Source organism: Nicotiana attenuata, chromosome 10 (genome assembly GCF_001879085.1).
Source record: "Nicotiana attenuata strain UT chromosome 10, NIATTr2, whole genome shotgun sequence".
Taxonomy (NCBI): domain Eukaryota; kingdom Viridiplantae; phylum Streptophyta; class Magnoliopsida; order Solanales; family Solanaceae; genus Nicotiana; species Nicotiana attenuata.
In genome coordinates this window covers 39,648,341-39,662,694 of record NC_031998.1, presented here as the reverse complement: position 1 = coordinate 39,662,694, position 14,354 = coordinate 39,648,341, and the positions used below count along the sequence as shown (strand labels likewise).

The following is a 14,354-nucleotide window of genomic DNA, read 5'->3' as shown; positions in this document are numbered from 1 at the left end:
CTAGAAAGGAAAATGAAGAGGAAACGGGGAAACAAGAGTGAAATTGGGATGATGCCATATGACCTTCGTACCCTCGAAGTCATTTTAGAACCAATAAGTGTGACTAGGTTCATTGCACATAATGTGAGATTATCTTATGTTAAATGCCCTAACGCTAACGTGATGACTTCATTTTGTTCCTCTTTGTTATTTTCATTATAGCAGAAGGGTGGTTGGTTTGTGGTTATTAAACTGGTAACTCTTCCATACAACACAAGGTCAAAGAGCAAGGTAGCCATGGTTGGCAAAGACTTGGACACAGGTGTTGTTGTTCCGTCTAAGGAGATTGTTGACTCAGAATTTGAGTTGAAAGAAGAAGTCTTAAGGTTGAAAGGACAGATGGCCGAAATATACCAAGCCTGGATTAGTGGGCGTCTTCCACCCTTAGTTATCGCTAACTACACTGAAAGCCTCGTCACCATTCCGCCACTGTCACAAATCCAGCTTCCTACTGCTGCTGATATCTCCCCAAGCACCTCATATCCCGCTCCTTTGACCACTCATGTTTTTGTAGCTCATCCACCAGCTACCTTTCCTCGATCCTCTAGCGAGACTGTGTTCAAAGTCCCCGATGCCCAACACTATGCTCCAGAACCAACTTTCAAGGTCTTGGATCCATACTCTCACGCTCCTCATTTTGAGCCTCCCGGTGAAACTGAAAAGCCTGCTAAGACAGTGGAGCAAGATGAGATATCCAAGAAGGTGAAAATCTTGGAGCAGTATTTAAGAAACATACAAGGGATAGGGAGCTAGGTGAGCGTGTCTTACAAAGATTTGTGCTTGTTTCCTGACATCCAACTACCTGATGGGTTTAAGATGCCAAAGTTTGATTTGTATGGCAGACATGGAGATTCCGTGGCCCATTTGAGAGGCTACTGTAGTAAGATGAGAGGCGCCAGTGGGAAAAACAAATTATTGATGGCATATTTCAGTCAGAGTCTGAGTTGGGCAGCTCTGGAGTGGTACACCCGCCAAGGCGCCAGCAACTGGTACACATGGGACGATATGGCTCAGGCCTTTGCCCAGCATTTTCAGTACAATGTAGAAATTGTCCCAGATGGCCTATCCTTGACCAAGATAGAGAAGAAACCCAGTGAGAGCTTCAGAGAGTATGATCTCAGATAGAGAGAGCAAGCTGCCTGAGTCAATCCCCCGATGCAAGAAGATGAGATGGTCGAGTACTTTCTTCAAGCTCAAGAGCCAACTTACTTTGGGCATTTGATCTCGGCTGTGGGTAAGCCTTTTAATAATGTGGTAAGAATGGGAGAAATGGTAGAAGATGGGCTGAAGTCGAGCAAGATCATGAGCTATTCTGCTTTAAAAGCCACAACACAAGCAATTCAGAACGACACAGGAATCTTGCTGGGTCAGAAGGAACATGATGATGTTGCGATGGTTGTCTCAGGATCGCGACATGGTCCAATGGGTCCGCCTCACCAATACACTCAACATAAACCCCAACCCCAAACCTATCCCCGAGCTCCACATAATCCACCCCAGTATTATCCTCCGAACAACGTCCGGTCATCTGTCCAACCACTGGATCACTCCTCATGGCAAGCGCCAGCACCAAATAATGCACTTTTGCCTTCACAACATTTTCGAGCATCCAACAACCCTAGAAAACTGGTGCATGGAGGGGAACAAAGGCAAAGAAATAGTCTCACGCCAATCGGAGAATCCTACACAAGCTTGTTTGAAAAGTTAAAACATTTTGGCATGATTGAGCCACTCTTCGGCTATACTCCGGACCCATATGCAAAAGGTTTTGATCCTACTGTACGGTGCATGTACCACTCTTATGTCCAAGGTCATAGCATTGAAGATTGTCGTGCTTTGAAAAGGGAAATAGAAAGAATGATTCAAGAAGGGATAGTTGTGATCCATGACAGTAACACCCAGAATATCGTGCAGAATCCATTACCTGCACATGATAATGCACACTTTGTGGGGATGATACGTGGTGACAGGGAGTATGATAATCCTCTTCGGAACTTGCTGACTGAATTTAATGATATTGAAGTTGGTAATGGTCTTGATAATATTGATGTGGAACTCAGTGGCTAAGATATCGAGCTTGGTAACTGGAAAGACGCTCCCATCTTGGTTACCGGGGGAGGAGTCCTGGTGGTTTATTTTGTTGTCATTTCTGTTGTCCGGGTTATTTCAGGGTTGTAATCCAGATATTTTCTTGTGACTCAAACCCTTCTATCCTTTTATTTTGCCTAGTTCATCTAGCCGTAGTACCCCTTTTTAGTGTTATTTAGGTTTTTCCAGGGTTGTAACCCCAGTTTATTTTTCTTGTTTTGTTGTTAAAACCCTTTCACCGTCTGTCTAATGTAATTTACTATTTTCTGTTATTTCTTGTCAATTTTTTGTTTAGTTCTCTTTTCCTTTTATAGTTCTTTGCCTGTTGACTTTAGTGATATGACATGCACGCGTAATTCTCAGCCGGGTTCTAAAAGTCAGTCTATTCATGAAGCAATGAAATGATTTTGAAGATGAACATTTGAGGGAAATAAGTAAAGGCATTTTGAGATCACTTAAAGCCCGAATTGTGTGAAACTGGGGCAGATAGTTTGGGAAGTTAATAGGATGACAAGAATTTGTTACTAGAGAGTGCGTCCTAACAATTTGAAGCGAGCAACTTTGAGTTCGAGTGCATATCAAGTAACAAGATAAAGCCAAGGGATTTTGCTCCAAACAGACGGAGGGTATCCATCGTAAAGAAGGAATCACCCGATGAGAGTTCTGTACTTGACAAGGCACTAAAAAAATGTGGAAGGCATATCAGTGATATCAATGCCGAAGGGCAAAAGAAATATTGTGCATGATCTTCAATTTTCATTCTCAAGTTGTAGGTATTGTACTTGGCATTTCAGAGATTGGGAGGCCCTCTTTCAGCTACCCAAACACTTTATACCATTTGGTACCTCTTTTGAGCCTATGTTAATTTTCTTGACCTCCCCTCTTTTGGAATCGAGTTAGAGTCATTACGTAAAAAAAAAGAGAAAAATTCATGCCCCATAAGTTTTGTTCTAGAAATTTCACTCAAAAAAAAAATCAAAAAGGAAAAAAAACAAAAAAAAGAAAAAAAGAAAAAAAAAACAAAAAAGAAAAGGAGAGGAAAATAACAGCAACAAAGAGTTGTCTTTTGAACTACGTTCGACCTGATTCTTGTCACCGCAAGATACGTAGACAGCCTTAAGGTTCGGTCGCACCAAATAAAATATTTTATAATCCCGCGAAGTCGAGAGTGGGACAGTCTTTCTTAGAAATTCCATAAAAAAAAAGAGGAAAAATATATTCAAATTCCCTTGTTTTAGAAATTGGGTCGACGTTTTTAGAATGGATTCCAAAAGTTGCAAATAAATTAACCTCGTTGTCTTAGTTAGTTTGAGCCTTTATGATATCCTTTCTTTCTAACCCTGTCCAAAAGCCACATTACAGTCCAAAAAAGACCTCCCACATAACCTTTGAGAGTGCCGAGCTAGACATGCTAGGAGTATATGATGTTTGTACTATGATGAACACCTTGTCATCTACAGAATCAGAGGAAGTAAGAAGAAAAAGAACAAAATGAGAGAGTCTTATCGGTGAAAACCTTCACAGGCACCATAAGGCGATGATAAGTTGAGAGAAAGAACAAAATGAGAGAGGCTTGATGGTGAAAACCCTTCGGGAACTACAAGTCGAATAACCACCGTGAATCAGATAGGATAATCGGAGCATTAAAGCCCAGTTTCACGACTCAGATGTACAACAAGAGTTGAACATCAGACTTGCTTGACAGTTTAGGCCACTTAATCCAAAGGTGCATGTCATGGTCATTAGAGTTGGTATCCACGTCTAATAAGTTTCTACTTTGTAATTTTCTTGTTAGGTATCATCTCTTTCCATTTTCCCTTACTCTGTTTCTTTTATTTTGTTTACTTCCTCTTCTTAAGTCTGCTTGGTCAGAACAAGTGAGAAGTGACTTCAAAATTTGCTACCAGCTTTTCAATTGCACAAAACGGAATCTGGCTAGCACATCAAAGTGGCATAAGTCAGGAAAGAACAGAATGCACACTGAGTTGGTAACAATCAACGTGCTTTGGGATTCATGTGAAATGCAAAGGTTCGGTAAATGTCTATTCATGAGCACAATGCACTAATTGGACGGATTTGGGGCTTGAACGGATCAGAGGTGGTGTTTTCTATGATAAGGTTTGACAAGAAAGTGGTTAGCACATAACAAGTAAGGTCCCCAAGTTGAAATCAAAGTTATCATGGCAAGTGTAGGAGCAATCTCCCTCAAAGTCAAGGCCATAAACCAACCACCATGTTTAAACTCACAAGTTTTCTTCGTTTGAAACAGGGACGAAGACTATTCCAAATCAAAGCTTGGAAGCTTGAATTTTTGAAGTGCCATGCCCAAAATTTGTCAGCACAAAGGTTGCTTGAGAAGATTTTTACTTGCTAGTCATTCCCTTAGTTGAGAAGGTTTTTACCTCCTACATATTCCCCTAGTTGAGATGACCATTACCTCCTAGTAAATTTCCCTAGTTGAGAAGAACCATGCCTCCTAAAGATCCCCCTATTTGTGAAGAATATTTAGTTTTCTTAAGTTCAGCGGTCACGCCTGGAAAATAGGGCCAACTTTTTATTTTTCCTCAGTTGTTAATCCTTCATTTTCCTTAAGATCAGGGGTCCCGCTGTGACGACCCGACCCGTCGTCACGTGAGTTACCGCCCCGTTTCCCCCATGGTATGCTTCTTCATGTTTCATTATCAGTATTTGATGTGTTAGAGTTGGTTTGGAATGGTTTTGATAAGAAATGAGACACTTAGTCTCTTTTAAGAAGGCTTAAGTTGGAAAAGTCAACCGGATATTGACTTTTGTGTTAGAGGGCTCGGATTTGAATTCCGATGATTTGGTTAGCTTCGGGGGATGATTTATGACTTAGGAGTGCGATCGAAATTGATTTTGGAGGTTCGGTGTATAATTAGGCTTGAATTGGCGAAGTTAGTATTTTGGCGAATTCCGGTTGGTAGGTGAGATTTTGATCCGGGGGTCGGAATGAGATTCCGAGAGTTGCTGTAGCTTCTTTAGGTGATTTTGGATGTGTGTGCAAAATCTCAGGTCATTCGGAGGTGTTTTGGTTGGGTTTCTGATCGAATGCGTGTTTCGGAAGTTTTAGAAGAACTTAGGCTTGAATTCGATGAGAAATGATGGTTTTAGTGTTGTTTGAGGTGTTTTAATGATCGGAGCAAGTTTGAATAAGGTATTGGATCATGTATGTATTCTTAGTTGAGGTCTCGAGGGCCTCGGGGTGATTTTGGATGGCTAACGGGAAGTTTGAACTTAAAGATATTGCAGAATTTTGCTGCTTCTGGTATTTTCGCTTCTGCGGAAATGGGACCGCAGAAGCGGTACCGCAGAAGCGATTCAAGAACCGCAGAAGCGAGAGTAGTTGCAGGTGCGAAGATGCCAACCGCATCTGCGGAGTCACAGATGCGACAAAAGGACCGCAGATGCGGAATTTTGGACAATAAGTGAGATTCCGCAGAAGCGGAAAATGACCGCAGATGCGGTAGTCGCAGAAGCGACAAAGGACCGCAGAAGCGGAAACAACTGATCAGAAGTGGGTTTTAATCCCTTCGCAAAATTTTACAGAAAACATATTTTTAACTTCGGACTTGGGGTGTTCTTGAGCGATTTTGAAGAGGAAATTCAAGGACTTCGATCAGGTAAGAATTCTTGGACTTAGAACACAATTTTATCATGCAAATACATGAAATTACACTGAAAACTCAAGGATTTAAGGTCAAAAATGGTGGTTTAGGGCTTGAAACCTAAGAGAACAAAAATTGGGAATTTGAGGGGTCATTTGGACTCCGATTTTGGTGTTCTTTATATGTATAGGCTCGCGGCGAGGCGAGGAATCCGACGATGTGAATTTTATAATTTTTCGAGAAGTGGGGTCCGGGACTCGAGTTTTGCCAACTTCGTGATTTTCGATGTTTTTTGAGTCTTTTCGATTGGGTTATATTCCCTTAGCATATTGTGACGTATTCGTTGCGGTTTTGGTCAGATTCGACGCGCGAAGAGGCGAATTCGAAAGGCAAGGGCATAGCAAGCTAGGACTTTGGCCGGCTTGAGGTTAGTAATAAATGTAAATGCTGTGTTGAGGGTTTGAAACCCCGAATTTGCATATCGTAGTGCTATGTGAGGTGACTTGCACGCCGGATAACGGGCGTGGGGTAGAGCACCGTCGGGGGATGTGACTTGGTCCGTCCCGCTTAATAAAAACTTTGGTACCTATTTTGGATTGTAGATTTGTAATATCCTTATAAAAATGGATTAATTGTCATAATTGGGCTTCGTGCCAACTACTTGAATCCTTCAGGGATTATTTTAGTGGTTTCTTACCATATTTATAAATATTAAACTCAGTCTTGGTATTTAATACTGTGTTTGAAATCTCAGCCATTTTCTTAAATTAGAAATTAAGTTAATATTTTTAAATGAAGTTTGGGCTGAATATTTTTATACTATTGTGTGATTTTTGGACTGAGTATGGGATCGGGCTGCACGCCGCAGCAGTATTATAATGATATTGATATGAGGCCAAGGGCCTGTTTGATGCCACGAGATGGCTTATTATTGAGCTTGGGCCGTAAGGGGGCCCTCCCGGAGTCTGCACACCCCCAGTGAGCGCCGTCGACGTTAAATAAATGGAACGGGCTGCACGGCCGCAGCGGGGTACTGGAGGTACCAGTTTATGTGTTGCATTGCATACTTAATTGTTATTTATTTCTTCATCTGTTGTGATGTTTATTCTAACTGTATTGTTGTTTAATGGTATTATTAGCTTTACTTTGTGTTTATTTAGGATTTCTTATCCTCAGACATTATTTATATTTATTACTTTCTAAGTTGGAAGTACTCAGAATACTCCCTGCACCTTGTGTGCAGATTCAGGTACACCACAGGGTGAGTGAGGACTCGTGTGAGCTGAGCAGCATTATCCGGGAGTATCGAGGTAGCTGCATGGCATTCGCAGCCCTGATCTCTCCCATCTATCTTTATTATTTTATTCGTAATTTTTTTTCCTAGTCGGACTTGTAATAGGTGGATAATCTGTTTTAGAGGCTCATGTTCGTGACACCAGATTCTGTGGGTTGATCAGTATTTTGTTTTCATTTTGGGGTTTTCGAATGTTAGAAATTATTTCAGAAATTCCGCACTAAATTGGTATTTTTAATAGCGAATATTTATTCATCTATCTAGATTTATTGGCTAAGGTTGTGTAAATGGCCGGGCTTGCCTAGCAATGTGTTGGGCGCCATCACGACCGGGGTTTGGGTCGTGACAAGGTGGTATCAGAGCCTAGGTTACTTGGTCTCGCGAATCATGAGCCGGTTTAGTAGAGTCTCGCGGATCGGTACGGAGACGTCTGTATTTATCCTCGAGAGGCTGCAGAACCTTTAGGAAATACTCCATATTCTTGAAACTCTTGTCGTGCGGTTTTGTTGAACTGTGAACTAAATCTTGTTATTCTATTCTCTCATAGATGGTGAGAACACGAGCTACCGAACGTGACGGACGACCACCAGTGCCACCTACTGAGGCCGCCAGAGGCCGTGGGCGCGGTCGTGGTCGTGGCAGGGGTAGAGTAGCTGGGTCAGAACCTGCTAATCCTACGATTGCCCCAGCTCAGGATCAGGCTCCAGCGGTGGAGACTCCAGCAGCACCTGCTCAGGCACCAGCTGTGCCTATTGTGATTCCGGGTCTTCAGGAGACCTTGGCACAGATTTTGACGGTCTGTACTGGTTTGGCTCAAGCAGTTTCAGCCACCACAGCAGCAGCAGCTACCTCACAGACCGGGGGAGGTAATCAGACCCCCGATGCTCGCACACCTGCTTAGGGAGTGCAGGGGCTACAGACACCGGAGGCACCTCCAGCTCAGCAGGTTGCACCAGCTCAGGGTTTTGTGGTTATAGCTATGCCAGACGATGAGCAGCGTCGTCTAGAGAGGTTTGGTAGACTCCAGCCTTCGACATTCGATGGTGCTGAGGGCGAGGATGCCCAGAGTTTTCTTGACAGATGCCAGCGTATGCTCCGTACGGCAGGGATCCTTGAGTCGAGTGGTGTGGCATTTACTACTTTTCAGTTCACGGGGGATGCTCTTACTTGGTGGGAGGACTTTGAGAGGCGTAGGCCTGCCGGTGCAGCACCTCTGACTTGGCAGCAGTTCTCAGCTCTTTTTCTGGATAAGTATATACCTCAGTCCCGCAGGGAAGAGTTGCGTAGGCAGTTTGAGTGGTTGACACAGGGAGACATGACAGTATGAGGTGAGGTTTTCCCAGCTGGGTCGTCATGCTACTTGGATGGTTCCAACAGATCGCGAGAGGATCAGGAGGTTTGTGGATGGTCTTAACTATCATCTCCATATTCTGATGACTAGAGAGAGTACTGGGTGCTACGTTTGAGGAGGTGGTAGACATTGCTCGTGAGATTGAGTCAGTTCGCCGTAGAGAGCGAGAGAAGAGGGAGGCTAAGAGGCCTCGTGGATCGGGCAGTTTCAGTGGTGCTCCTTCGAGGGGTCAGTTCCAGCAGGGTGGAGGTCGCTCTTTCAGGCCTGCTCAGTCAGCTCGTCTAGAGTATCGTGGGGGATCATCAGGCCGTGGTCATCATGGGCCCCAGCAGGGTCAGACTTCACTCAGTGCCCTTCCAGCTCAGAGTTCATCTCATGCCCCATCAGTTCAGGGTTCTTCTGCGCCGAGTGCATCTGCTAGTCACTCCGGTGCTAGAGGTTTTCATCAGTCCCCATCTTCAGTACCGGGCAGCTGCTATGAGTGCGGAGAGTTGGGTCATTTTAGGAGGCAGTGCCCTCGCCTTCGTGGCAGACAGCATCAGCAGAGGGGTCAGCCCCCGACTTCTGCTCCAGTTACTTCACCACCCGCCCAGGCAGCTAAGGGTGGAGATCAGGCAGCCAGGGGGCGCCCCAAAGGTGGAGATCGATCAGGCGGTGGCCAGGCTCGTTTCGACGCGATGTCGGGCAGGACAGATGCCATTGCTTCAGACGCTGTCATCACAGGTATTATTTCAGTCTGTCACAGAGACGCCTCAGTATTATTTGATCCCGGTTCTACCTATTCATATGTATCTTCATACTTTGCTCATCATTTGGGTACGACCCGAGGGTGTCTTGCCTTACCTGTTCATGTGTCTACCCCGGTGGGCGACACTATTATTGTGGACCATGTATACCGGTTGTTTTTGGTGACTATTGGGGGTTTGGAGACCCGAGTTGATTTATTGCTACTGAATATGGTAGATTTCGATATTATCCTGGGCATGGACTGGTTATCTCCGTGTCATGCTATTCTAGACTGTTATGCTAAGACAGTCACTTTGGCTATGCCGGGTGTACCGCGGATCGAGTGGCATGGTGTGACTGACTATATTCCTAGCAGAGTTATTTCTTTCTTGAAGGCCCAGCGCATGGTTGAAAAGGTTGTCTTTCCTATTTGGCATTTGTGAGAGATGTGGGAGCTGAGACCCCCAGCATTGAGTCGGTTCCCGTTGTGAGGGAGTTCTCCGATGTGTTTCCTGCAGACCTGCGGGGTATGCCGCCGGACAGGGACATTGATTTTGGCATTGACCTAGTGCCGGGCACCCAGCCCATTTCTATTCCACCATATCGCATGGCACCAGCGGAGTTGAAAGAATTGAAGGAGCAGCTTTAGGAGCTCCTGGATAAGGGGTTCATTCGGCCTAGTGTATCACCTTGGGGTGCACCAGTTCTATTTGTGAAGAAGAAGGATGGCACGATGAGAATGTGCATCGATTATAGGCAGTTGAACAAGGTAACGATTAAAAACAAGTACCCCTTACCTCGCATTGATGATTTATTTGACCAGCTTCAGGGAGCGAGGGTGTTCTCAAAAATTGATCTCCGTTCGGGTTACCACCAACTAAAAATCAGAGACTCAGATATTCATAAGACTGCTTTCAGGACTAGATATGGTCACTATGAATTCCTTGTCATGTCTTCTGGGCTGACCAATGCCCCAGCAGCTTTCATGCACCTGATGAACAGTGTGTTCCGGCCTTACCTGGATTCATTTGTCATAGTATTCATTGATGACATACTGGTATACTCGCGCAGTCAGGAAGAGCACGCGCAGCATTTGAGAGTTGTATTGCAGAGGTTAAGGGAAGAGAGGCTTTATGCAAAGTTCTCCAAATGTGAGTTCTGGCTTGGTTCGGTGGCTTTCTTGGGACATGTGGTGTCCAGTGAGGGTATCCAAGTTGACCCAAAGAAGATAGAGGCGGTTCAGAGTTGGCCTAGACCGACCTCAGCCACAGAGATTCGCAGCTTCCTAGGGTTGGCAAGTTACTATCGGCGGTTTGTGCAGGGATTTTCCTCTATTGCATCGCCCTTGACCAAGTTGACTCAGAAGGGTGTCGCATTTATATGGTCGGACGAGTATGAGGAGAGCTTTCAGAAGCTCAAGACAGCTTTGACCACAGCTCCAGTGTTAGTCTTGCCATCAGCTTCAGGATCTTATACGGTATATTGCGATGCTTCGAGAGTTGGGATTGGTTGTGTTTTGATGTAGGAGGGTAGAGTTATTGCGTATGCTTATCGTCAGTTGAAGCCCCATGAGCAGAACTACCCTGTCCACCACTTGGAGCTAGCAGCTATAGTTCATGCACTGAAGATTTGGAGGCATTACTTGTATGGCGTATCCTGTGAGGTATTCACTGATCATCGCAGTCTAAAGCATTTGTTCAAGCAAAAGGATCTTAATTTGAGGCAGCGTAGATGGTTGGAGCTACTTAAGGATTATGACATTACTATCCTGTATCACCCGGGGAAGGCCAATGTAGTGGCCGATGCTTTGAGCCGGAAGTCGGTAAGTATGGGGAGCTTGGCATACATTCCAGTTGAGGAGAGGCCATTTGCAGTTGATGTTCAGGCCTTGGCCAACCGATTTGTGAGATTAGATATTTCAGAGCCCAGTCGAGTGTTGGCTTGTGTGGTATCTCGGTCTTCCTTGTATGACCACATCAGGGAGTGTTAGTACGATGATCCGCATTTGCTTGTCCTTAAGGACAGGGTTCAGCATGATGATGCCAGGGATGTGACCACTGAAGATGATGGTGTGTTGAGGATGTAGGGCCGGATTTGCGTGCCCAATGTGAATGGGCTTCGGGAGTTGATATTGGAGGAGGCCCATAGCTCGCGGTATTCCATTCATCCGGGTGCCGCAAAGATGTGTCAGGATCTTAGACAGCACTATTGGTGGCGGAGGATGAAGAGAGATATTGTGGAGTATGTAGCCCGGTGTCTTAATTGTCAGCAAGTGAAATATGAGCATCAGAGAGCGGGTGGCTTACATCAGCAGATGGTTATTCCTGAGTGGAAGTGGGAGAGGATCACTATGGATTTTGTTACCAGACTCCCACAGACTCTGAAGAAATTTGCTGCTATTTGGGTGATTGCAGGCAGGCTGACCAAGTCCGTGCACTTCATTCCGGTTTGTACTACTTATTCTTCAGAGCGGCTGGCAGAGATCTATATTCGGGAGATAGTTCGATTACATGGTGTCCCAATTTCCATCATATCAGATCGGGGCACTCAGTTCACCTCTCAGTTTTGGCAGGCGGTTCAGCGAGAGTTGGGTACTCAGGTGCAGTTGAGCACAGCTTTTCACCCTCAGACGGACGGGCAGTCCGAGCGCACCATTCAGACATTTGAGGATATGTTACGTGCCTGTGTTATTGATTTTGGAGGGTCATGGGATCGGTTTCTACCGCTTGTAGAGTTTGCCAACAACAATAGCTATCAGTCCAGCATTCAGATGGCATCGTGTGAGGCCTTGTATGGGAGGCGGTGTAGATCCCCAGTTGGTTGGTTCGAGCCCGGGGAGGCTAGGTTGTTGGGGACAGATTTGGTTCAGGATGCACTGGAGAAGGTGAAGGTGATTCAGGAGAGACTCCATACAGCACAGTCGAGACAGAAGAGCTATGCAGACAGGAAGGTTCGAGATGTATCTTTTATGATTGTCGAGAAGGTCTTGCTGAAGGTTTCACCCACAAAGGGTGTTATGAGATTTGGGAAGAAAGGGAAGTTGAGTCCGCGGTTCATTGGGCCTTTTGAGGTACTTAGGAGGATTGGGGAGGTGGCTTATGAGCTTGCCTTGCCACCTAGCTTGTCGGGCGTGCATCCAGTTTTTCATGTGTCTATGCTCCGGAAGTACATTGGGGACCCGTCCCACATTTTAGACTTCAGTACAGTTCAGCTGGAGGGTGACTTGACTTATGAGGTAGAGCCAGCAGCCATTTTGGATCGTCAGGTTCGGAAGTTGAGATCAAAGGATGTTGCATCAGTGAAAGTGCAATGGAGAGGTCGGCCCGTGGAGGAGGCTACTTGGGAGACCGAGCAAGAGATGTAGAGCAGATATCCTCACCTATTTGAGACTTCAGGTATGTTTCTTGACCCGCTCGAGGACGAGCGTTTGTTTAAGTTGGGGAGGATATGACGACCCAACCCGTCGTCACGTGAGTTACCGCCCCGTTTCCCCCATGTTATGCTTCTTCATGTTTCATTATCAGTATTTGACGTGTTAGAGTTGGTTTGGAATGGTTTTGATAAGAAATGAGACACTTAGTCTCTTTTAAGAAGGCTTAAGTTGGAAAAGTCAACCGGATATTGACTTTTGTGTTAGAGGGCTCGGATTTGAATTCTGATGATTTGGTTAGCTTTGGGGGATGATTTGTGACTTAGGAGTGCGATCGGAATTGATTTTGGAGGTTTGGTGTATAATTAGGCTTGAATTGGCGAAGTTAGTATTTTGGCGAATTCCGGTTGGTAGGTGAGATTTTGATCCGGGGGTCGGAATGAGATTCCGAGAGTTGCTGTAGCTTTGTTAGGTGATTTTGGATGTGTGTGCAAAATTTCAGGTCATTCGGAGGTGTTTTGGTTGGGTTTCTGATCGAATGCGTGTTTCGGAAGTTTTAGAAGAACTTAGGCTTGAATTCGATGAGAAATGATGGATTTAGTGTTGTTTGAGGTGTTTTAATGATTGGAGCAAGTTTGAATAAGGTATTGGATCATGTTTGTATTTTTGGTTGAGGTCCCGAGGGCCTTGGGGGATTTCGGACGGCTAACGGGAGGTTTTGAACTTAGGAGATTGCAGAACCTGTGCTGCTTCTGGTATTTTCGCTCCTGCGGAAATGGGACCGCAGAAGCGAGTCAAGAACCGCAGAAGTGACAGGCATCGCAGTTGCGGAGATGCTGACCGCATCTGCGGAGTCGCGAATGCGACAGTAGGACCGCAGATGCGGAATTTTGGAAGGCCAAAGGAAACCACACCTGCGTAAAAGGAATCGCAGATGCGAGACCGCAGATGCGAGACCGCAGAAGCGATCTTGTCCGCAGAAGCGGCTCCCCATCACAAAAGCGGAAGTCGCAGATGCGGCTATGTAGCCGCAGATGCGGAAATAACTTGTCAGAAAGGGTTTTAATTCCCTTCGCGAAATATTTACAGAACACATATTTTGACTTCGGACTTGGGGTGTTCTTGAGCTATTTTGAAGAGGAAATTCAAGGACTTCGATCAGGTAAGCATTCTTGGACTTAGAACACAATTTTATCATGCAAATACATGAAATTTCACTGAAAACTCAAGGAATTAGGGTCAAAAATGGTGGTTTAGGGCTTGAAACCTAAGAGAACAAAAATGGAAATTTGAGGGGTCATTTGGACTCCGATTTTGGTGTTCTTTAATGCATGGACTCGTGGCAAGATAAGGAATCCGGTGATGTGAATTTTATAATTTTTTGAGAAGTGGGCCCGGGGCTCGGGTTTTGCCAACTTCGTGATTTTCGATGTTTTTCGAGTCTTTTTGATTGGGTTATATTCCCTTAGCATATTGTGACGCATTCATTGTGGTTTTGGTCAGATTCGACGCGCGAAGAGGTGAATTCGAAAGGCAAGGGAATATCAAGCTAGGACTGTGGCCGGCTTGAGGTTAGTAATAAATGTAAATGCTGTGTTGAGGGTTTGAAACCCCGAATTTGCACATCGTAGTGCTATGTGCGGTGACTTGCACGCCGGATAACGGGCGTGGGGTAGAGCATCGTCAGGGACTGTGACTTGGTCCGTCCCGCTTAATAAAATCGATACCTATTTGATTGTAGATTTGTAATATCCTTATAAAAATGGATTAATTGTCATAATTGGGCTTCGTGCCAACTACTTGAATCCTTCAGGGATTATTTTAGTGGTTTCTTACCATATTTATAAATATTAAACTCAG

The 14,354-nt window shown here is 45.0% G+C and overlaps 1 protein-coding gene across 1 annotated transcript; it reads left to right on the top strand.

The window, feature by feature from the left end:
• On the top strand, positions 9,864-10,283 carry LOC109233917 (RNA-directed DNA polymerase homolog; the record flags this gene model as incomplete). The annotated part of the gene is made up of 1 exon (XM_019399764.1): positions 9,864-10,283. A coding segment is annotated over exon 1 (420 nt), but the record flags the coding sequence as incomplete, so codon positions are not given.